General features: G+C 41.1%; 1 protein-coding gene across 22 annotated transcripts in view; it reads right to left on the bottom strand.

Annotated features, from left to right (window-relative positions):
- Nucleotides 1–26,182, bottom strand: part of MACF1 (microtubule actin crosslinking factor 1) — a 325,507-nt gene that overhangs the window by 160,262 nt on the left and 139,063 nt on the right. For all 22 annotated transcript variants that reach the window (XM_045859449.1, XM_045859456.1, XM_045859454.1 and 19 more), the window contains 4 exons: nucleotides 23,435–23,527; nucleotides 1,346–1,512; nucleotides 415–527; nucleotides 207–313 (listed from right to left, as the gene is read on the bottom strand). In XM_045859449.1, the coding sequence (XP_045715405.1) occupies nucleotides 207–313; nucleotides 415–527; nucleotides 1,346–1,512; nucleotides 23,435–23,527 (480 nt within the window). The remainder of the gene's footprint in view (nucleotides 1–206; nucleotides 314–414; nucleotides 528–1,345; nucleotides 1,513–23,434; nucleotides 23,528–26,182) is intronic.

The raw sequence follows: 26,182 nt of genomic DNA, 5'->3' as shown, positions 1-26,182 counted from the left end.
ATAGTCTAGGTTGGATGCTACAAAATTAGTGACAGACTCATTCCCAGGGACCAAGGACAATGACCATATATAAATATGATGTAGATTCAGTTTTCTCTGTATAAAAGTGCTCTGTATACAGTGAGCACTTAATAACTATGGTCTAATCAATATATTCCACCCAAACAAAGCAAAGTAGAAGGTATTTTTAGAAAGTGTTCTTTTACCGTAGCACTGATCCCTTCTCCACCCTCAGGGACTTTAGGAAAGGCATCATAAATCGAAGACACATAAGTGATTACAGACTTTTCATCAGGAGATGGCACATCCACATCTGAGAGAAAGGGTAAGAAATTTCTTAGTAGAACAAAGGAACCTGCCAGGAGAAGGAATAGTGAATGTTGCCAAACATACTTAACTTTGGTCAGCTCTCACCTTCTGCATCCAATAGCCGGGTGACCCCCAGTCTTTCTGCCACTTCAAAAGCCTGTTCCAGATTCTCTCGGTTACTTTGGATTTGTACCCTCTCCATGTCTATCAGATCAGGTCTGTAAAAGTTCACCAAGGCACATGAAAGGCCACCATCTACATGCCACACATGAATTCACACAAAGAAAACCTCTTTAAAATACCTAGAGCTAAAAAATGGATTGACTCAGAGAGAAAACAATAGGTTTAGAAAGGTTCTAATTCCATTTTTAAATATTAATCCATACCAAGAGCCCAGTGTTCCCTAATTCAAAACTTACACCAACAGCAGCCTGGTTGGATTTCATGGGAAAAGTATCACAAGCTAGTACATAGTGAAAATTGGAGCATGTTTATGACCACTAAGAGTGCAATAATTTTGATTTTTATTATTCAAAATTCCTATCTTCCTCACTCCTCTCACTCCAGCCCCCTGCTATTCCTCAGCATTCCAAGTAAGCCCTCATGCCAGGCCCTCTGTACTCACCATTTCCTCCAGCTGAAACACTCTGACCCCTGAGGCCCACAGGGCTCATGCTCTCACAGCTCTGCTCCAACATCCTCATCATAGAGGCCATCACCAACCCTCTGTCCAAAATACCACAACCCCTACCACCTTCCATCCCCCCACTGCACTTATCACTGTGTGGCAGCACATATTTATTTGTGTATTATCTAATAAACAAATAATCTCCATGAAAGCAAGAACTGTTGCTGTTTTGTTCACTGCTATTTGTGCCCAGTGCCTAGAACACCAGGAGTTCAATACATATTCCTTTTTCAAATGAATAAAATGAATCAGATTCTTGATTCTTGGTTGAGGGGGAAGTGACAGTATAACTAATTACAAACAAGATGAGAATTCCCTCCAGACACACTGAAATTTCACTGCATTTACCTGTATCGGTGAATAAGTGCATTGAACATCTTCCCATCACTCCAGCAAGAGGAAAAGTTGGTGCATTTGATTCCTGTGTAACCAGCTGTCACCTTCTGGGTCCACAGGAGCAGCTTCTCCTTGGCTGACATGTCCCCTGACTCTCCACTAATATAGATGTCAGAGATCTGCCAAAAGATAGGACACAAAGTAATCTTCATACAGCATGGCTCTTAGAAGACGATTTGGCCAGGGAGGGCATGGCATGCCAACAGAGCACTGTCTCTCAGGTGTCTCCATTAGGTGCAGCACTGTGGGAGTAATAGCCTCCCTGCTGGTCAGTTCAAGGGACAATCAACAACAGGCACTTCCAAGTCTCTGAATCCTAACTTTACAAACTCAACTCATAATAGGTTAGATTAAACACCAGCAGAAGACACTTTAAAATCATTAAAAAAAAAAAAAACCCAAAACAAAAACAGGACCAGGAACTTTTACTAATACTTTACTTAGTATGAAAGAAAGCTGTAGGCTAATAAATCTTAGTAAGATGTCTGAAGAAAGACTATGAGAACAAAAAGGTATGGGTAGCTTGCAAGGAGTCTAGAAAAGAGAAGTAAGTAAGTGTTGCCTCTAAGACTGTGATGGTAAAATGATGGCCTAAGCAGTAATTCCAGGATTCTCATCCACTTGACAGGCACATTTCTTCTATAGGAGAAATCAGGCTGCCACACTTTGATGATACCAATTAGTTAGATCAGCAAATCCATCCTCCACCCACCACCTATCTCTGCTCAGAGAAAGCAGAAATTTCTTACCCTGCTATCTTTGCATTCACCTGACAACCTTCAGATTATTATCTGCTTCCCATATGATATCCTAAAGCAACAAAATGCAGAGTGGCCAGATTCAAATGCTGTATCACTGGGCAGTTATAGTTTTTATTGTAAATTAATTAATTTACATCAATCAATCTCTAACAAGTATCATCACATTGTAAGCCAATCCCCTAAAACTGAATCAACTCCAAGTATACTGGGAATAAAAAAGAGCTAGAGTTGCAGAGCTGAGGACCGAACAACAGTAGATAACCGCACCCCAGCTATCACTCTGCAAGTCCAATACAGAAAGCCCCTCCCTGGTGCCAACTCTATTCCAGTTCTCCTTGACATTTCCAGCGGATTGTTTCAATGACTAGATACCATTCAACAGTGACCTAACCTATCCCAGTACTTTCACTGAATCCACCTCACATACATATTAAGGCAACAAACACACTGTTGGAACTAGAAACTAGATCTGTTGAAATCAGAAGGGATAGAACTTGAATAAACAAAGTGAAATGTGTTTGTGTTTTTTTACTCAAAAAAGAAATTCCAGTTTATTAATTGACATTGCATGTCCTCTCTGATGGCACAGTCAATCTCTCGGATGGCATCACCTATCTGCCAATCACAGTCTCTTTGTATTTCATTGAAAATAGTTCAATGAACAGTTTTACTTCAGATTTTTCACAAAGCGGTAATGACACAGAGAAGTGTTTTGGTCCCTTGGGGCAGGGTAGGATGGGGGCTGGGATCTGTTTGGATTAAGGCCCTTCCTAGACTGTGCACTGAATGAGAAGAATGGGATTATTGTAACTATCACAGTAATTAAATTTGGCTTTTGTCCACCCCTTCATTTAATACTCATATGTGATATGCACAGTGCTGTCCTTTGGAATATGCGGAAGCTTTTACTTTAATCTTCCAAATGCAAAAACTCAGCTTCAGTGTCAGGGAGCCTTCTCCCTCATCTGTATTCTCGAAAGGAAGCCTTTTGGAAAGGAGGGATAGCCTCAATACCATTCCAGAGACCATAGCACATCTACCTGAATTCTCTCTCCACCCACACTTACAAAGTCTTGGTTAATTCCTTCTCTGAAACTATCTTAAAATTTAATTTGTTCTTAACAATTCAACAAATATTTACTAACAACATCTCATCTGTGCTTAATATAATTCCAGACACAATGGAAAGGAACAAAAAAATATTCTAACACCATTTATTCATTTTGTTGTTACTTCTTGAACAACCACTATGTTCAAGGAGCTATGCTTAAGTTCTTGGTATCTCAAGATAAAAGCGCAACGTTGAGTTTCAAGTTCAAGCAGTCCAGAAGAGGAGACAATATATTACACAGAGATCAACGCTGTGATAGAGAGAAGCAGGTAACCTAAACTAGCAATGCCAACGAACTTCTCTGAGACAACAACATCTATGCTGAGTTTTAAGATGAATAGAAGTTACCCAGGTAAAGAGAGGGAAACAAAAAACAGACATGCTTGCCCTGCCATGGTTAAGACATGTCATATTTAGCTAAAATGAGTCATTCCCCAAATTTTGCCAAATGATAACAGATGGATGGAATAGAGGAATTAAGGAAGGGAAGCTTTGTGGTCCTCTTGAACATATAAACTTCTGGAAATTTATTTACACATACACTTTTAAAATTAAGCAGTATGTCTAATGTACTAACTTAATGCTTTCACTACTTTTATATTTCATAAAACCATGTTATTTAAATTCTTTGCATCTTTGACAACAATGCCTTTTTCATCAATAAAGCTAATTTTTTAAAAAGCTACTGGTTGAGTGAATATTCTAGAAAACATCCTCTCCATTTTATTTTAAGATTTCTGAGATACAACAGCACTTTCTGAATCCATGGAGTCACTGAAAATTTCATCCCCAGCCACAAGAATACAGTTGCATAGCATTGGATTAGTTTTTTAAATTCATTCATCCTCTTGATGTTTATTTATGATTTCCATAATGTGACCACTTGCTATCTGTGTGTTTTATAAGTGATGTGATTTTAAAAAGTTCGTAGTGTGATTACTACTTATATACAATTATATTCAACACATCAAAATAGGAGGTTAAATTCTCAAAAACAATAACTAAAACTTTCTTAGATTTTTGGTCTTTTTTGTTTAACTAATTATGTCAGTTGATCTCTACAAAAATTTATATAAATTGAGTAGCAGATGGTGACCCAAATTTATTTATCCTTTCTCATGAAATGATTATAATTTCACTGAGAGCTCAGTAACAATAAAGACTTTATGAAGTCAAATGAGGGGGACTTCCGGCAAGATGGAGGAATAAGTGGACGCACCGTACCTCCTCGCACAACCAAGATTAGAACAACAATAATTTACAACAATAGTTTACAGACAGAATAACACCCAGAACCGACAGAGGATTTATCTGAATGAAAGTCAGACAGCCAAGAAGTTGAAGTAGACCCGTACATCCAGACTGGTAGGAGAAGACGAGCCGGGCAGGCGTGGGGCTGCTGCGGGTTGGCGGTGCGCGGAGGCCGGGGAAAGTCTGGCACAAAATCGGCGCGACAGCCATCCGGGGCACAAGAACGCAGCAGTGATCCCTGAGTATGCAAGCTGCGGCTGGCAGACCCGGTGGGGCAGCGAGTGTGGACCAGGGCAGAACTCGCAGCCCAGAATCCCAGAGAAGGGTCTGGGCCCAGGAGAACGGAACTGCCGCCATTGTTCCCTCCCGTCCCCGCTCCCGCCCCCACATATAACGTCACAATCTAGCAACTGGGGTGCCCAGCCCCGGCAAACACCTAAGGCTCCACCCCCCACCATAACAAGAGCGACCAGACCGGGAAAAAAAAAAAGGAGAAACAGGGAAAGACATGTTTCCAACAGAGCAGATCAGTCCCCCAGGACTCATCCTTTTGAGGGACCAAGAAATAGCCAATCTATCAGATGCACAGTTCAAAAGACTGGTAATCAAAAAGCTCACGGAATTGGTTGATTTTGGGCGCAATTTAAATGAAAGGATGCAGGTTACCATAAAAGAGATGCAGGAAGATACGCGGAGGAGAACCAATAGAGAAAGGAAGGAATCTGAGTCTCAAAACAATACAGTGGACCAGAAGGAAGATAGAATCAACCAAGCAGGAAAGCATGATGAAATAAGAATTCAAAAAATCGAGGAAAAGCTTAAGAGCATCCAGGACACCTTTAAACGTTCCAACATCCGAATTATAGGGGTACCAGAATGGGAAGGGGAAAAGCAACAGATTGAGCACGTATTTGAACAAATAATAAAGGAGAACTTCCCCAATCTGGCAAAGGGAACAGTCTTCTAAGAAATCCAAGAAGCTCAGAGAGCCCCAAAGAAGTTGGACCTAAGAAGAAACACACCAAGGCATATCATAATTACATTAGCCAAGGTAAAAACGAAGGAGAGAATCCTAGAAGCAGCAAGAGATAAGGGGACAGTAACCTACAAAGGAGTTCCCATCAGACTGTCAGCTGATTTCTCCAAAGAGACCTTACAGGCAAGAAGGGGCTGGAAAGAAATATTCCAAGTCATGAAAGACAAGGACCTACATCCCAGATTGCTCTATCCAGCAAAGCTCTCATTTAGAATGGAAGGGAAGATAAAGTGCTTCTCAGATAAGATCAAGTTAAAGGAGTTCATCATCACCAAGCCCTTATTTTATGAAATGCTAAAGGGACTTATCTAAGAAAAGAAGATAAAGAAAAGACATGTATAGTAAAAGGACAGCAAACTCACAATTATTAACAACCACACCTAAAGCAAAACCAAAAGAAACTAAGTAAACAATTAGAACAGGTACAGAACCACAGAAATGGAGGGCACATGGAAGGTTAGCAGCAGGGAGGTGGGAGGAGGAGAGGGGGGAAAAGGTATAGAGAATAAGTAGCATAGAATGTAGGTTGAAAATAGATAGGGGGAAAGCAAGAATAGTATGGGAAATGTAGAAGCTAAAGAACTCATAAGTATGACACATGGACATGAACTAAAGGGGGGAAACGTGGGTGGGAGAGGGGGTACAGGGTGGAGGTGAGAGAAGGGGGGAAATGGGACAACTGTAATAGCATAATCAATAAAATATATTAAAAAAAAGACTTTATGAAGTCAAATGCAAAGAGAATCCTTTTTTCTAAAGGCACAGGGTGGGGGAATCTCACCTTATATTTAGTCATATGTGGTAGATCACATGAAAGAATTACACATAATTTAAGGTCTCAAAAGATCAACAGCAATATAGTATATAATGATATCCAAAAAAAGATCTCAGCAGAATGAAAACTAGTATGGGCTGCAGTGATAAAAAATATTTCTTAAAAAAGTATGATTTAAACTCATACTTGAAAGATATTATAGAATAGACAAAGAGAAAGGGGAAAGAAATTCCAGGTAGAAAGTGGATGGAAAGATTGGAAGTTGAACTAAGTTGGAACAGAAATAGTAGATGATTATGGGTTTGACCTGTTAAAATTGTTAAAATAGGAAGGTTCAAACTGGGCACTGACATAGGTAACATTAGATAGATGATGTGGGGTGGGGAGGATTGGAATTCCAGGCTGAGGAGTTAGGACATTGTAGAAATCTACGTAAGTCCCAGGGAATAAGACTAGATGAAATGAACAAATAGGTATTTGATTCTCAGGTCCTGAATTTTCTAGCTGACCTCATCCCACAGCAGAGAAGGCATGGGACTTTGAAAACTTTCAGTCAAGAAGCAGATGAGGGTACCATGCAGTTATTTGTTACGAATGCCTCGGTAGAGGGATCTAATGACAACTGTGTTTTACCAATATCAGACTTAGATAAAGGTTAGGGGTCAGTATTCCATGAAGAATCTTGGCGGTCTCTCTAGGAAATATAACTAGAATGGAAATCCTACATCACAGAATATGGATATTTCCCAATTCTACCAAATAGTGTCAAACTACTCTCCAAGTAACAATACCATTTTATACTCTCTCCCAAAAGATATGAAGAGGTTTTCCATCACTCTACATTCTCACTTACACTTGGTATATTTTCAGATTATTTTTGTCCAATATGATGAGTGTAAAATGTATCTCATTTTGATTGCTATATCTTTGATTACTAGTGAGAAAAGCAAGTGTATGAGGCATTTAGGTTTCCTTTTTTTGTGCATTGTTTATTCCTGGGCTTTCCCTAATTTTCTAACTAGGGCATTTACCTTTACTATTAATAACATTTATTGTGTTTTACTTGTATTGATTCATGTAACTTTGAAAGCAACCCTATAAAGCAGGGGTGTCTAACTCATTTTCACCGGGGGCCACATCAGCCTCACGGTTGCCTTCAAAGGGCCAAAATAATTTTAGGACTGTATAAATGTAACTACTCCTTAACTGTTAAGGAGATAAAATTACTTTTGGTCCTTTGAAGGCAACCATGAGGCTGATGTGGCCCCCGGTGAAAATGAGTTAGACACCCCTGCTATAAAGTACATACTATTCTTATACTCAATTTATAAACAAGAAAGTTATGTCACAGAGAAGTTAATAACTTGCCCCGAGGTATACAGTGCTAGGGAGCAGTAGGGCAGAAAGTCAAACTCAGCCAATCTGGTTCGACACTCTTCACTATTACCCCTAGTATCACACTGTCTATATTCTGGATATTCATTCTTTTTCAGTATACGCATCATATAATAACTTAACCATTATTTTTCTTAACCTTCTTTTTGAAATGGACATTTTCAAATAGATACAAAAAGAGACAGAATGGTATATTGAATTCCTATGTACCCATCACCCAGTTTCAACCATTATCAACTCATAACTTATCTTGTTTCATGTATACTCCACCCACTTCAGTCCTTCCCTATTACTATGAAGCAAATTCCACAGAGCATCATTTCTTCCAGAAACACTTCAGTGTGTATCTCTAAAAGATAAGGACTCTTTTTAACATAATCATACCACCACTGTTATATGTAAATAATAATGATGATTACTTAGTAATATTTTTAATTAAGTCAAATATTTTTGAAAAAGAAAAATCTTTTCTTAAGCAAGACTCTAACTGCAATTTTAACTACTATATTCCTACAATAGTGTCATCTAGTTAATTCTGTGCTTTTTTTTCTTGCAATACAAAGCTAGTATTAGTAAAGCAACTCTCCCTATAATTAAAGAGGAGAAATGGAAAAGGGGTATTTGTATACTGAAAAGGCTGAGCCCAGAAAAATCATATACCAACTGATTTCTTTCACAGCATCACTAGCCCCCCAATATTAGATCTATCACCCGAGATTGCAGGGACTGTAAGGGTTTATGACAAGGACATTGGAATAGAGCCAAATTCTTCATGCAATAGAATCCACTAACAGTGTGGGCAAGAAATTGGCAGTGGGAGCCAAGATAGGGAGGAAAAAGGAATTTTTAACAATTTTCCTTGTTCCAAAAAGCCAGGTATTGTGGATACTGATGGCAGCTGGGAGTAGGGAGTCCTCCTGAGAGAGAAAGAATGGGCCAGAAGGCCTCGGTCTGACATCAAAGTACAATGCCGTTAACCCGCTGCCATCCAGCTCCAAATCCTCATCTACTTGTCATGCTGAAAACCATTTTTGTCGGCTGGTCTCTGCCACCCTGCTCTGCATTAACTGTTTCTTGACAAGGGGAGAATCAACTATACCAGGTGAACAGGAAGTAGACCATTTAACTTCTATTGTCTAAACCCGCACTCATAAGAATTACAAGTTTCTATTACTTTCTGTCCTGAAAAGAAACAAAACCCATTGCAAAGTTTATGTCCAGCCAAAAGCCTGGTCCCATTCCCATTGATATGCTCTGGACTGATCAGTAAGAGAGGCTACATGGACTGAATTATACCAAGGACAGGTGCCACTCTGGAACAGGAATTACTTTCTGAGGAGGGTTACTACTATAACATATTAAAACCAAAACAAGCACACACACACATAACTCCCCCCACCCCCAAATCCAGTCTGAAGCTGCCAGCTGTCTCTTCTTGAGGAAGGACTTGGTGTGTGACTAGCTGCAGCTGCTCCCCTGACCCCTGTGTCCTCCCAGTGCTCTTGCCCTCAGCAGAGGAAATTCAGGCTCATCAAGATTCTTGCCTGGAGTCAGTTCACATTGTACAGGCCTGCAGAGTCAGAACACGCTTCCTCTGTCTCTCCTACCGTGGCTGTCCTCAGGCCCCGTGAATAGCCTGCTGGTGAGGGAGCCACTCCCTAAAGATAGTTCCTTCAAAGACCAAGGAGTTCTCAGGCCCTTTTGCCTTAAGGACTTGCATTCTGTAGGGGCTTTACATTTATCTTGAGAAAGAACTTCTCATGTGTCGTACAAGAAGGTCAGTCTGTGGTCTCCACATCACAGGATAGACATAGAGCCTCAGAAACGGTTTAGCCATCTCAGCTGACAGTCACTTAGTTTCTCAGCCTGGGCTGAGTTTTACAGCTAAGTAATCTGGCTTGTCTGATCTAAAAGGGTAGAAGGGATGGGATGCAGAGCTTGGCTGCCCAGAAAATGCCATGTATCAATTTGATTCACATACTGAACAGCAGAAGAATCATCCTGTTATCAATACTGTCAAACTACAGATTACGGTTCAAAAGGTTTCTGCCACCAAACTTTTCCTTAATACTCCTCATGGAGTGGTTCGGAGCCTTCCCTTCCCAGTGAGGAAATCCTGTACCATGGCCACCTATGGTCCATTATCTAGATTTCCCCTAAGAGTCCTTTAAAATTTTCCACCCCAAACTTTGTAAAAAATCTCACACTCACTTATGAGCATGAGTCTTAAAATATTATGATGCCTCCACAACTTCAACTTAATGCTAGTGGTACCAAAAGGGCAACCAGTTCAGCAGATGGTTGTATCCCCAACTACTCTACACCCATTCCACACAAAGATAAAAGCTGACTTTGACATGAACTCCAATATTTATACACGTCACCCCAGAAACCTTGTTGCCTTCCTTTCCACCTTCTGTCTGTCTGTCTGTCTGTCTGTCTGTCTCTCTCTCTCTCTCACACACACACACACACACACACACACACACACACACACACACACACACACGTTTATATGGAAAAGCCCAAGGAAGGCTCTTGCCTAACCATATAGTGAATAGTTTTCAATGACCACTTTCCCCTGCCAACTGTTGGGAGTCTCCAAACTCTGTAATAACAAAGGACACTGAGACGGGTCTATCTACGGGGAAATCCATCCCCAAAGAAGACACTGCAAACACATCAGCTTAAAATATGGGACTCTCCTCAGCCTCATGCGGTTGGCGATAAGCAGGGCACCAGCAGGTAGGCCACGTCCCTGTTTTGCAGACATCAAGGCAGCTGCCCTACGTCTCAGCAAGGAAAATGTCCTACTTCATCGTTCACCTCTTGCCGCTGTGGGACCCTGAAGTGTGTATTTCTTCTGCTGAAGAGGGTGGCATGCCAACAAAAGCTCCTCAGTCATTGGTGAATTATAACTTCAGTCACTGTGCCACCTAGGGTCTTGCTGAGTCCTCCTACCCTCTCAGTGTCCAGATCTCTTGAATTCTCACTTGCTCCTTGACCCTAAAAACATTCCCAGCACCCATGCCTCAATATATAACTCATAGACAAAAACTTGTGGGAGCCGTAAACAAGTCTAATCAGAAAAAACAACTTTTCCGAGCCTCAAACCTTCAAACTTCCTAACCCCTCACTGTATTAATCTCCAACTCTATGTCCCACTCCTCTAATGCCAGAATTAGTAACCAAAGGAGGATTGGCCCTGTCCACCTCGACAAATATTGAATGAGTGTTGTCACTAGATGTGCCCCGGCCCTGCAGGAGTAGGATTGCATCAGCTCTAGTAAGAGCATCATTCTCCTGGGGAGAAGAGCAATTACGTCTAAGACAGCTGCCTCACCCCTTCAGCATTCCTCACCCCTTCTCCACTCATTTCAGAGACTTACCTAGGCCTCCCTCATCCTCTCTGCTATCTCACAAACTTCCTTTGGCAGGGGAGCTAATAAACAGATCTGCCTGAGAGTAAGTGCTAACTAGCACTGCTCCTTGAGAGAGAACCCCACCAGTCAGCTCAAGCAATTATGCTGCATGGTTACCCAGAATCAGGGACTCCTCAGAGACAACAAGACTTGGTTCCAAGCATCCAGGGGCAGACCTGAAATAGATTCTGTTTGCTAAGCCCAGCAGTCACTAACTCCCAGTCCCTGACATAGTGGTAAGTTTGAGAAGAAGCCCCAAGATCCTCACTGCTCACCACACTCCACTTTAATAAGTTTGATGGCCAGGAATCCAAACAGCTGTTTGTGTATCCCTTGGACATGCATACCTACCTCCTCCAGACCCCATGATGGGGTGTGGCTTGCCTCCAAAGAAAGAGTGCCATCCTCTTCTGAGAATGACATGGAGCTCTTTTCAGGTTCCGTATCTTTAGGCTGGATCCCACGTAAACGTGGCCCATTGCTGCCATAGCCAGAGGAGGAGGGCAAAATGCTCACAGTCATGCCACTGATGGACAAATCACTCTGAGAAGTAGGCAGTCTAGGAGCCTGGAGGGACACTCGACCCACGTGCGCAGGCTCTGTGCATCTATGGCCTCTCAACTGCTCCAACAGTGATGAAGGGACAGAACGCTCTGCAATCCAGGAACCTGTCTTGGGGGCACTTAAAATATCCTTGGCTCCTCCCTCCACACTCCAGCCCTCTGAAAGGTGGTCTTCATCTCCTGTGCTGGTGGGGTAATCCATCCTGGGGAAAGTGCTGCTCTGATATCCAGGTTGAATATCTGCTTTCTCCACTGCAGTCTCTCCTTGCAAAGGCAGCAGCACAGCCCTGCTGCTGCAGGATGCTGTCCTCGGAAATTCCACCAGTTGGCTCACTGACTTCTCACAATCCCTCTCCGCTGGGTTATCAAGCAGGTGAGCGATAACAGTCATCCCCTCTTCCAGGGAATCCCAGACCCCTCCGGCAACTGATGACTCATTCTCTAGCAAAAGGTGGGCAGTCTGGATCTCCCCCTGGAATCTCTCCTTCACCTGCACAATCATCCCTTGATCTCCCACCCCTGAGTTGGGGGCCGAGTCTCCAGGCAGTAAAATATTTGTCAGGGGATGTTCTACCCCTCCCACTCCTTCCTCCTTTTGGACACTCACTATTAACTTGGTTAGGGTTTCTGTCTCTTCAATGTCTCCAGTTCCTTCCAAGGGTTCTTCCTTAGGAGATACCTCTGGAGTAGGGGTTTTCTTCCCCCTCCACTTCCTTTTGAACCGAACCCTTTTCTTAGGAGATATAGGAGCCTTCTCAGGAATAGCTACTGAATCTTTCGGCTCTTTAACACAGCCCAGTGAATTTCCCATCGCTTTCCTCTCCTAATCTTAGCAAAAACGCAGCTAAGCCGGTCCTGGGATCCCAGAGAAATCCCAACCTTGGCTTCATCGGATTAGATGCACATTTTAAAACATGCACTATGCCAGCAATCCCTCCAGTTCTCTCTCCCTCCCTCCCCGCCTCTCTCTGTCTCTTCTAGCCGCTGCTGATTCAGACAGCCATCTTACAGGCTCAGAGCTGCAACAAGACAAATTCAAAGCATCTCACTGCAGTTCAGAAATCACTTGACCTAAAAGCAGACAGAAACCGGATTGGCTGTAGCTTCCTCTCTCCAAATATGAGGTAATTGGAGCACTGCCCTCAGAAACACAAACAGAAAGCAAAAAGGAGCTGGAAACCAGGGGAGGGGAGAAATTAGGGAGGGTGAAGAGGAGGGGGAGATTGTGAGAGTAAAAGAGGGAGGGGGAAGAGGAGAGGCCAAGGGAGAAGGTAACCTGGAGGGGGGAGGAGGAGAAGGAGGAGAAAGAGGGAAAAGCAAACCAGCGCTGCTGGAACTGCTGGAAGGAACCAGAAAGGGAAGGGCCAAGAGGAACCAGGACTGGGGATGCTGCAATTATGGCCCCCAGACTCTGAAAGAAAATAGATTTCAATTATTGTACCACCACATCCATAAGAAAATATCAAGCAAGGTAAACATATTCTCTATTTTTTTCAGGTCAGAAATAAAATTATTTTAATCAAATTATAACCTAAGAGAGACTAGAGCCTGATTCTCAGAGTTAAGAAAAGAAACACAGGCCTTCCTCTTGCAGCATTTATTCCCCTTCTTTGAGAGAGATAGAGAGAAAGAGAAATACCTGTTAAATCTGCTGGCCAATGATTCACTGGGAAAACCCAGAAACCAGTTCTGGGCATAGGGTATGGACACCACTTCCCCACACAACAGAAGCGGCATCTCTGCTGAGACATGTGACAACAGTAGTTGCTGCTGCAGCTGCTGCTAATAGCTAACATTATTTTATGTGCTAAACCCTGTGCTAAGCTATGGATTATTTAATTCTCACAGAGCCATAAAAGGTCAAAACTATTATTATTTTACATTTGACAGGTAAAGAAATAGAAGATTAAGAAAGTTGATTAGTTTGCTCAAGGCTACACAGCTAGTAAGTGGCAAACCCAGAACATGAACTGCTGTTGTAAGACTTTTCATTTTTGACCCCATGCCACACTAGCTTTTAACCGTGGCAGGGATGGAAGTCTATACTCAGCTAAGCAAAACAGAAAGATGCCCTACTGTTCTAAATTGGCAACTTGACTCATTTGGACCAAGGACTCAGACAAAGAGATAACACTTGCTATTTGGAAGTAAGGAAGGAAATTCCTAAAATGAGGCCTTGGTGATTTTTACTTAAATTGCAATAGGGCAGGAAGTCTGAAGAACAGGTCTAAGAAGTTCATTTAAAAGTTACGCTGTTTTGTCAATGGGATTGCCCACCCCAATTTTTAGTATGGTGTCTGACAGATGAGATACCACCACAACCCAAAGGACTCTGAAGGGAGTGGAAGGAAAGAGGTTTTATGAGCTTCTTCTTGCTTATAGCTCTTTAGTCTATACCAAAAGGATCCCAACCCACACAGCAGAGAGAAACAGCCTGCCTGGCTCTAGCTATGTGAGCCCTAAAGACTTGTATCAGTACAGCTCTACCCATCTTTCCCGGAAACTTGAAAAGTGCCCTGCACAAAAGGAGAGCAGTAAGAAGCCCTAAATCAACAGGCCCTCCACAACCACTTCTGAGACCCTACCGAAGCCCCCCCGACTGCTTCACAACTTCACTAGGTGTCTCTCCCCTAAGCCTTTCCCTGGCTTAGCACCAACAAAACTGCAGCACCATCTCATGACCATCACGAACCACGGCAAGAAATAAGACAAGGAGATCGGCACCAGACTGAAACTTTATCAGGCTGCCAGAAATCATATAATCAGCAAAAAATATGACATTCCAATGTAATTCTCTGGCAGGCACCAAGCCTTCATTCCTTCAATGAAGAGAACTGGACCTTTTAAGATGCATACCCTCCCTAAGGCCTAAGCTTGAATTTTATTCATGAAATGCAAGCAAATCAAATTCTTGAAAATGATCAACTCAGGACCAGGGAAGACAGCATTTAAGACGACTGCTCCTCTGTAGGGTTTTTCTGAGAACCTGACAGAACTGAGCATATTTACTTCTGGGAGCATTTTCTTTCTTAAACTTTTGCATATGTCAGGCAGATCAGGCCTTTGTTTCCTTTTGCTCCAAAGAAAAACTGGTCTAGGACAGGAGCAGAGAAATGTTAGTAAGGTAGACCTAAGTTCAAATTCCTAGTTCTGTTAACTTGTAGGTGATTCAGTTTCCTTACCTGAAAAAATATAAATTCTGCCACCTACTTACTAGGGCTGTGGAAAGGGTGAAAGAGATAATGTCTATAAAGTGCTCAGCTCAGTGCCTGGTCTATAGTAAATCCCTTTTTGCCCATTTATTACTGGAGCTAAAAGGTATGAGACACTCAGCCACCACCAGGGTCCTAATATACTCTTTTTCTTGACTAGGCTCTATGGAAAAAGATATGTTCCAAGGTCTGAAGTTTGGGTGCCTGTTTTTCTTTGCAGGAGCTCTGCCCCCATTATTTAACTAAGTTAACTCTGATCACCAGCGCTTTCCCTTGGGTCTTTTCTCATTTAGCCTGAGCTCCTAACAAGTGGACTACTGCCTTCTAGGGCCTACCGGTTTCTTCCTGTCTTCTCCTTTGGCTTTTTCTCATTAACTGTTTACTCTCCGTAGGTCTCCCACAAAGACAGTCATAGTGAGACTCCACAGTGAAGGAGCTTGCTCTTCCATTCCACAAATGTGAATGATGCCTCATGGATATGCCAAGCACTAAGGCACCATAAACTACACAAAAATGTAAACCTCAAGTCTACCCAGCTAAGATCATGCTGGGGCTGGGATGGGGGCAGTGAGGGGACTAAATGGTAATATAAAAAAATACAATTAAAAAAATTCTTTTTAAAAGATCGCACTTGGCCTGAACTCCCTGAAGTGTTTAAATTTCAGAGTGCTAGATATATCCTAGTATTTAATAAACAACTGAGAGATGGAAATTAATTTTGTCAAATTCCGACTTTTAAGAACTTATCTTTTAGAAAAACCATAAATCCTAACATGTACTTTCAAACTGGTTTGGATAAAACCAAGAGACAAGAAATTCTAGGATTAGTATCTGGATGTATAACCCCCAAAAGTCAGTCGGTCTCTGTGCTTGTTTGCTCATCAACAAATGAACACAGGAAAACAGACACCATAGTCTGTTTCTCTGATCTACCCTGTCACACTGCCTTGAGATCAAATTCATAAAATGTCCATTCACTGAACAAATATTTGAGTGCCTATTCCTCGCCAGTCAAAGAAAACAACAAGAGACAAAATCTCTTCTGTTATTAAGCCTGCATCACAGGGCAGGGATCCACACACACACAAGCATGATGAACAACAGTAGGTGTTACCCAGCACAACGCTGTCAGTCATACAGTGCTTCTGAGAGCAATTCGGCAAAATAAAGGGACGTGTACGATCCAGCAACGACAGTCCAGGTGTCTATGCGGAACACCCTCTTGCCTATCTGCATCAGGGCACTTGTACACAGATGTTAACTGAAGGAATGAATGCCTTCTTCATTCAATTACATGTGTGATGGCAAGTAATAGGTGCTGCACACCTGCAGGGGCTCACGTCACAGTCCATGCAAATTACTGAAGATGAACAAGTCAGGTCCTCCTTTTCAACATGAATAAACCTCAAAAACAAAATTTAGATTAAAAAGTAGGATATGTAGAAGATACTCTTTGTGTCAAACCCAAACATCGAAACAATAATACATATTGTTTATGAATACCTCTTCTGTCATGAAGTACAAAAGCATATATGGGAATGATATACATCAACTTCTTCAAGACAGTACTGACGTGGGGTCAGAGAGAGTAAGAAAATTGAGTGCATCTGAAATGCTTTATTTCTTTACAGAGAAAGAGGAAAAATCTGAAGCAAACAAAAATATTAGTATCTGTTAAATTTTAAAGGTGACTATGCACACAAAGATGTGTTCTATACTTTTCTGAGTACTTGAAATTTTCATACCTAAAAACTTAAAAAAGGATCCCTACCATTTAGCACATATCTTTTTAATATGTTAAAAAAACATTTTGGAAACCATAAACCTTTTTATGAAGTTATCAGTACTGCCAGTCTCATCAGTAGTAGCAAATTTTTAATCTGCTACAGCCTCTCCTACAATTGAATACTCCCTTGCTATGACAACCTCAACCTGCATCTGCATCACTGTTCTACTTCATTAGCACCTATAACAGAGTTCAACTACAATGACTATTTTACTGACCCCCTAACGTGTGGTAGTTCTACTGTGCATTTCCCTTTTGTTTTATATAACACGTTCTTGGTGAAAACAACTAACAGACGCTCCATAAAAAAAGACTTGAAAACCACACGATACAGAATTAGCAAGATACATATGACACTCTATCTGAAGCAAGACAAAGAGGTTGGAGGCTCTATAGAATCCTTTATTAGACAACCAAAAGCTTTGCAGACAGGGAAACTTTTCCCACACTTCCAAACACTTAGTTAATACTAGAGGCAAACACCGAGACGTCAAAAACAGCCAAGGAAGGAATTAGTAATTAGTTGTGTCTGGGAAAATACTCTGGAAGCAGAGCTTCCCTCTACAAGAAGACAAAATAAGTATTCTGCTATGCTGAAACAACAGCAAAAGAGAAAAGCAGGTAGCTAATATACATGCAGAAGACAAAGCCACAGCTGTTTACATCTCCCAGTGAAATTGGTAACAGGGCAAAGAACAGTGGGCTAGGTCAAAGGCTCTGGAAGTTATAGAATCCATTAATTACTGAGTGTGTGTTATGTTCCAATTCCCTCTCCGAAACCTCCCTGAGGTTTAGAGTATGTCTCTTGTCATTCCTTTGATTTATGTAGTTGAACTGGATTGACTCTGTGTCTAGTTCAGTGTTTTATCTCCCACTGATTGTACCTAAGAGCTTGCTCATAGCTGACCCTCAGTAAATGTTTGTGGAATTCAGTTAAAGAATACATTTTCCTGCAAACTGTAACCACAAGGAGCTATCGTTTCACACTCACTGTGATGGCTGTAATCTAAAGGACAGACAACAACTGTTGGTGAAGATGTAGGAAACCAGGAACCCTCATACATTAATGGTGGAAGCCCTGACCAGCATGGCTCAGTTGGGTGTCATTCTGCAAAGCAAAATATTGCTGGTTCAATTCCCGGTCAGGGCACACGCCTGGGTTTCAGGCCCAGTTCCTGGTTGGGGCGCACATGAGAAGCAACCAATGTTTCTCTGTCACATCAGTGTTTCTATCTCTCTTTCTCCCTCCTGCCTACTCTCTATAAAAATAAATACAATCTTTTAAAAAATGGTGGGAATGTAAAATGATACAGCCACTTTGGAAAACTGATTGGCAGTTTCTTTAAAAGTTATACGTAAAACTACCATATAAACCAGCAATTCCACTCCTAGGCACACATCCAAGAGAAATGAAAACACATCCACACAAAGACTAGTACTCAAATATTCATATCAACATTATCTGTAATAGCAGAAAATAGCAATACAAATGTCCATCAACTGCTGAATGGACAAAATACATGGTATATCCATAAAATACTTCTCAGAAATAAAAAGGTATAAAGTTCTGATATATGCTACAACATGGATGAAACCTCAAAGATATTATGGTAAGTGAAAGAAGCCAGACACAAAATATCATATATGATTCCATTTAGGTGAAATGTCCAGAATAGACAAATCTAAAGCAACAAAAAATAAATTAGTGGTTGCTTGAGTCTGCGGATGGGAAAAGAGAACTGTAAATGAGCAAGAGGGATGACATGGGGATGGTACTGCTCTAAAACTGGGTTACGGTGACCGTTGCACAACTTGTAAAAGTCATTGAAATAAACAATGAAAATGGGTCGATTTTATAGTATATAAAATACACTTCAATAAAGTTTTTTTAAAATATGTATTTTCCTAAAATAAAACAATAGAATGATAACCAAAAAGGTGTTTTTAAAAAGTTAGCTAACTGCGGACCCTGGCTGGCGTAGCTCAGTGGATTGAGCGCGGTCTGGGAACTAAAATGTCCCAGGTTTGATTCCCAGCCAGGGTACATTCCTGGGTTGCAGGCCATAACCCCCAGCAACCGCACATTGATGTTTCTCTCCCTCTCTCCCTCTCTCTCCCTCTCTCTCCCTCTCTCTCCCTCTCTCTCTCTCTCTCTCTCTCTCTCTCTCTCTCTCTCTCTCTCCTCTCTCTCTCTCTCCTCCTTTCCTCCCTAAAAATGGATGAATAAAATCTTTAAAAAAAAAAAAAAAAAAGTTAGCTAACTGCCCTGGCTGGTGTGGCTCAGTGAACTGAATGCTGGCCTGCAAACCAAAGGGTCACTGGTTGATTCCCAGTCAGGGCACATGCCTGGGTTGCAGGTCAGGTCCCCAGTAGAGGGTGCGTGAGGCAACCACACATTGATGTTTCTCTCCCTCTTTATCCTCCCTTCCCCTCTGTATAAAAATAAATAAATAAAATATATATTTTTTAAAAGTTAACCATAGGGAAAGGGAAGAAACAGGATGGAGGAAGCAAAGATGGACACGAATTCTCTGAATACATCTTGTATTCACTTTTTAAAACTTCCCTTTGAAACAATGTAAATATATATCTCTAGTATTTATCTATATGATAAGAAATAAAATTGAAAGGGGAAAAAACAATCCCTAAGAACTGAAAGCAAATAAAAACAAATGAACCTAATTATGTTATTGAATTGATGGCTTAGTAACACAGACAGAAATTATTTCAAATGACTTTAAAATATAATTATTTGGACATCCTTAGGAAATTTACACTAAGGACAAAAAGACCTGCAAAGAAATAATAAACTTCTTAACAATCATATTGTTAGTAATATTGATAATGTTATTTTGATGCAAATATATTACATAAAATATATGATTTTACAGATATATGTGTACCTATGTGTAAGAAAAAGGAAATATGTGATGTGTTACTGTGGTTAGGATCCAGATTTTCAGACTAAGAAAAAAAAGGATACAAATACAGGGGTGGGCAAAAATAGATTTACGGTTGTTCGCGTGAGAAAAGACATGTATGTTACCATTATTATAATAGCTTTATTAATCTGTGTTTCGTGTACTGTAAACCTAACATTGCCACCCCTGTATAAGGTCAAAGAAACTAAATAAAAGTTGGTAATTCCAAATTTGAATTAGAAATATCAGTATAAATTTATGCTTTTTTTAAAGAGAAAAATATAATACTGGCATCTCTGTTTAGAGAAAAAGTCCAGAAATGACCCACCAGGAGCACTCAGACTGGCAATAAAGAAAAAGAGCTCCTTGGAGAAATTGCTAATTTCAGGTCTGGGACAGGATGTCATCTCACAAGAAAAAAAGGAAAAGATCAAAGACTTTGGGGGTCATGCCAAGACTCAAGAGACTCAACTTGAAAAAGCTCTTACTGACCGATGATGAAGCTATTTGAATGTTAGAAAGAACAATAGCTGTATGTGATTGAAATGCATTTAAGCCTGTTTAAAAAAAAAACATGAGTCACAGTAATACTTAGGAGGAAAAAAATCAACAAAAAAACTTCCTTTGGTCACCTCTGGAGAATCTCAGGGAACTAATGAATTATTCTGAAAACTTGTAAACAGAGGGAAAGTTGGGGGTATTAACCTTTTTATCTTACCTCTCTCAGAGGAGCTACCTTTCAGTGTAACTGACAAAGTGAAGTTCTTCTTTATAGAAGAATTCCAGCCAAATAATAAAGAAATTATAGAATTTGAGTATCACTATTTTGCAACTGCTAATGAAATAATGGAACTAGCAATGATGATCAGTAGCTGCTAAAACCATTAGGTGAAGAGCTAACAGGGACTGCAGAATGGATTGATCAGGCTGAAAACACCTGACCCCACTAATCAATCTCACCATCATGAAAAGAGAAACAGACATTATGTGCCTCCTGATGCACAGCAATAAAAGTATACAGCAGACACTACCATCCTTGCCCCACCCCCAAAATGAACCTGAATGTGACTGAGCCTCAGGTCTAGTTCGAAACCCCCATTTTGCAGACAATACAATGGAGGAATAGAGGACATTGTTAGAAGACATGCCAGAGATACCATCAGTATCTTTATAAACCTTACAGGACAAAAAGATGTGATTTCTTCAACAAATCGCAAAGAGATAGAGAAATTTAATGCAATATGTGGACTTTGTTTGGATTCTGATTCAAACAAACCATTTTTAAAAATGAGATCATTGGGGAAGTCTGAACAATGACCAGATCTTTGATTATTTTAAAAAATTATTAATTGTTATGGCATTATAATATTGTGGTTTGCTTAAAAAAAATATATCTTCCACAGATACACACTGAAATACTTCCAGACGAAATTATATGAAGTATGGGATTTCTTTTCAATTAACCTACTGGGGTTTGAGGAGTGAATCAGGATAGAGAAGAAATAATATTGGCCATGAGTTAATCATTGTTGAGCTACGGCAGTTCACCATTTTCTCTACGTTTATAAATGTTTAAAGTTTTACAAATGTTTGAAGTTTTTCATAACAAAATTTTTTAAAGATTTTATTTATTTATTTTTAGACAGAGGGGAAAGGAGAGAGAAAGACGTCCTTGTGTGGTTGCCTCTCACACACCCCCTACTGGGGACCTGGCCCACAATCCAGGCACATGCCCTGACTGGGGATTGAACCACTGACCCTTTGGTTCGCAGGCTGGCTCTCAATCCACTGAGCCACACCAGCTGGGGCTCATAACAAGTTTTTATTTAGTTTTTAGTTTTTAGTTTTTTAAATAATAGTAGTAAGTTACCTACAACATTTTTTAAGATTTTATTTATTTATTTTTAGAGAGGGAGGGGAGAGAGAAGAGAGAGAAGAGAGAGAAGAGAGAGAGAGAGAGAAATATCAATGTGTGGTTGCTGGGGGCCATGGCCTGCAACCTAGGCATGTGCCCTGACTGGGAATCGAACCTGCGATGCCTGGTTTGCAGCCTGCGCTCAATCCACTGAGCTATGCCAGCCAGGGCTCATAACAAATTTTTAAAGAAAAAACCATTGCTCACAGCACTCTTCAGAATAAGAACAGCTCCATCACCCCATCTCCTCTGTCCCAGTAATGTTTTAATTAACCAATTCACTTTTGATTCCCTGGCTCCTGAGTTTCCTTTTTTAAACAGATTTAGTTGTAGGCAGGGTAAGTAGAGACACAGTGGACAGATTCCTTTTACCTCATACCTATGAAACTAACATTGGACACTAACAGTGAGGGCAGATTTGTGGTAAAAATACAGTTTCTCTTCAAAAATAATTCCACTGTTCAAAAGGGTTCTAAAAGGATAACTCTAGTCCTCGAGAAAAGCTCAACAAAGTTCCACTCCCCACCCTGCAAAGGAATACCTTGCCAAGTTTATGTTCCTGGTTATCCCTATATCCAAAGCATTCATGAGGCCATTTTGTGGTTCCACAAAAATATGTATTACCTTCACACTTTCCTAAGCCTATCCATGCTGTCAACTGTCAGCACCAGCTCCAAATTAGACCCCTAAGAAATAATCTCTAAACTCAGAGAACTGTTTCAGGTTCTTAGGAATTTTGATATACTTGCTCTTCTATATCTACCCAGCAGGTGGCACTAACTCCCCAAGTAAGACACAATAGTGGTCTCAGCCCCTGGAAGTCAGTCAGTGTCTGGAGATACCTATTACTATTAACCTTCTTTTCCTACCTGCTCCCTCTAATCTATCACCCTCCTCCCTGTACAGTGACTGGGTATGGAAGAGTAGTCTGAGAAATAGCTTTGCTTAGTTGTGCTAAAGTGATTCAAGACAGTCCTTTTAATAAGATGTGGCTGTATTTAGTGGAAAAGGATTAGCCTTCTTATGAAGGCCATGTGACTCTGTGAATACTACCAGGGTGCCACTGCTCTTGGGTGTGACTACCACTACAAGGTGCTTGCAGTAGAATGAATGTTTGTGTCCCCTCAAAATTCATATGAAGTCCTAACCCGCAACGTGATTGTATTTGGAGATGGGGCATTTGGCACGAGATGAGGTCACGAGAGTAGAAACTTCATAATGGAATGAATGCCATTACAAAAAGATGAAGACACGTAAGATCTCTTCTTCTGCATGCACGCACCAAGGGAAAGGTCATGTGAGGACATAACCAGGAAGAGGGCTCTCACCAAGAACCCAACCATACGGCACCCTGATCTCACATTTCTGACTTCCAGAACTATGAAAAATAAATATCTGTTGTTTATGCCACCCAATCTATGATGGCACTTCATTACAGCAGCCCAGATGACTAAGACAGTGCTACAATTAACCAGGCTTGTTTTAAGATTAGAGACAAGTCTACATCAAAGCAGGCCTTCACTCCACCCTTTTAAGGCATCACAACCAACATCTTTACCCACCCTTCACACTCTGAGTACCTAAAGAGACAGTTTTGACTCAGATGAGCAGACTTCTAATAATCAGGCTGCCAATGACAGGGCCAAGCAAAGGAAATGAAAAATCCCACCCATTTCATCATGAAAATGACTAGGAAGTTCTGGATTTAGGCTGCAACAGCTTTATCCCCAGGCCAGTCCTTATCTTCACTTCCAACTCCCACTCTCACCCTTCTTCACTGCCACATTCAGACAAGGAAGGTTCAGTGTGCCTGTGGAAGGCAGTGCAACTTCTAGTTCTTCCTAGGCCACGTTCAAACCAAGCAATTGGGACCCTAAACTTCACAGGCCCTACCTGGAAGTGCAAAATAATGGTCCAGATCAGGCCCAGGGTCAGCTTGGGGTTGCCATCTGTAATGTCATCATTGCGAATATTCACTAGTTTCACCTGAAAAAGAAACAAAAGCTGGTCTCAGAGTTCTGTGACTTTTGTTTTGATTTCATTTTTATTTTCTTCATTTACATATAGAATTATACAGTTATTTTCTATGAGTTTTAACACATGTATAGATTTGTATAACTACCACCACAATCAGAGTAACAGAACAGTTCCATCTTACGAAGAAAGGTGACCTCATATGGCCCCTTTATAGTCAAACCTTGTCCCCACCCCTAACTCCCAGCAACCACTGACCTGGTCCCAGTTTTGCTTTTTTCAGAATGTCATATAAATGGCACACAGTATGTAATCTTTTGACACTGGCTTTTTTTTTTTCACTCAACACAATGCCCTCAATATCTACATCCAAGTCACTGCATGTAACAATAGTTTGCTCCTTCCACTGCTGAGCAATCTTTCACTGTACCAACACACTACATTATGTTTAACCATTCATCTATGGAAGAACACTGGGGTTGTTTCTGGGAGCAATTATGCATAAAGCTCCTATATTCACGTACAGGCTTTTCTGTGTGTGTGAGCGTATGTTTTCATTTCTCTAGGGTAAATTCCTAGGAGTGAGATTGCTGGGTCATATGGTATATGTTTAGCTTTGTAAGAAACTGCCAAACAATCTTCCAGCGTGACTATACCATTTTACATTCCTAGCAGCAAAACAACCTTGCAAGCACACAGTATTGTGAGTTGCTTTGTTATCACACCCCAGTCTTTTCTCTCTTCTTAAGGCTGGGCGGATTGCCTCTCCTCTCTCATTAGTCTTTGGCCTACTCCAGCCTCCATTTCCCCTCCATGTCCATCCACTTTGTCACAGATATCCCACCCCTACCTGCTCATGATTCCCTCAGCATCTGCTTCACTCCTAAAATCTCACTGCAACAACATAATGTTGTTGGACACATAGGCTGTCCCCTGTTAGGGTGACCAACTGTCCCAGTGAGCTGGAAACTGAAGGATTTCCTGGGACAGGACTTCCAGTGCTGAAACCAACAGTGGCCCAGGAAAATCGGCCTACTTCCACCTCAACCCTTGTGAGCCTCATCTCAAACCCTCCCGGAGCTCCTGTTCAATTGTGACAAACCGTACTGAGCTGCCTTCCCTTTATCTCTTCAATTGAACTGAAATTTGTGTGTCTCTAAGGAACCCCAGGCGCCTCAAACAGAAGCCTCACTTTTCCTTGCACTAACAGTGACCAGAACTATTGACTGAATGCTTGTGTCCCTCCGAAATGCATATGTTAAATCCTAATACCCAATCTGATGGTATTGGAGGTGGGGCGTTTGGGGGTGATTAGGCTATAAGGGTAAGGCTCTCAGGAATGAGATTAGTGCCCTTATATAAGAGACCCCAAGAGAGCTCCCTTGCCCCTTCATTCATGTTAGGAAACAGCTAAAGGACAGCCATCTCTGCCCTGGCTGGTGTGGCTCAGTGGACTGATTGCTGGCCTGCAAACCAAACAGTCGTGGGTTCCATTCCCAGTCAGGACACATCCCTGGATTGCAGGCCAGGTCCCCAGTAGGGGGCATTCAAGAGGCAACCACACATTGATGTTTCTTTCCCTCTTTTTCTCCCTCTCTTCGTTTCTCTCTAAAAATTTAAAAAAAAAAAAAAAAGATAGCTATCTCTGAACCAGGACCTCACCAGACACTGAATCTGCCTTGATCTCAGACTTTCCAGCAGCCAGAACTGTGAGAAATAAATTTCTGTTGTTTATAAGTCACCCACTCTATGATACTTTTGTTAAAGCAGTCTGAATGACTAGGACACCTGGGCAAATTCTTTCCCTTTTCTGTATCTCAGTCACCCTGTGGGGGTGGGAGGAGCTGCCTTTCTATCTACTATCTACCATCTTTCTTGGCAATTTCAGCACTCATTTCAATGACCCAAATATCACCCTATCTGCACAATTCATCTGCCTTCTCAACTACGGTGACCTTTGTTTTTACTCTGCTCTGGACACCTGCACAGCTATGATTTGGACTCCACCATTACAGAGAACTGTTCTAGAGTTCTCTCTGCCCTTCTCTGAGTCCATTGTTCTTGCCTGCCCACGTTTTCATTCTGCTGTAGTAACCAAATCTACTCTTGGTCCTTATTTAAGACTTCTAGCCAATCCATTCCTCTCAATTTTCCTTGCTCATTAAAGCCTCCTCTGGTTTCTGCTAACTCCACACAGACGTTTCACTGCTGCTTTCTCCAGCACCCCTCACATGTCAGCCTCCAATTCTCCTATTACTTTTCACTTATCAATTTATTTCAACAAATGTTTATTTTTATTTAACTTAATTTTTACTAACCTGTGTTACCTCAATAAATGTAATAACAAGTATAGCACATCATATTTATTGACTCCCACAGAATTGCAGTATTTATTGTTTCAGCTTTGATTCTGTTATCTTCACATGGTTCTATGTTTTGGTTCTAATATGAACAGAAATTTATTTTTAATCTTAAAAGATTCAAATTCTCTAAAAATTTATATTGTTATTCTATTAGCAAAAATAGTTCAGTATCTTGAGTTCAACGAATGTTTATGAAGTGCCAATTGTGGACCATTTTTATGACAAGTGATGAAGATAAGAATGTTAAGTGAGATCATGTTCCCTGTCCTCACAGAGCCTACAGTACATTAGGATAAACAGAGAA

This window comes from Phyllostomus hastatus, unplaced genomic scaffold, assembly GCF_019186645.2.
Source record: "Phyllostomus hastatus isolate PE091 unplaced genomic scaffold, TTU_PhHast_1.1 phas_scaffold_182, whole genome shotgun sequence".
Taxonomy (NCBI): Eukaryota; Metazoa; Chordata; class Mammalia; order Chiroptera; family Phyllostomidae; genus Phyllostomus; species Phyllostomus hastatus.
This window is presented reverse-complemented; position numbering and strand designations above follow the sequence as displayed.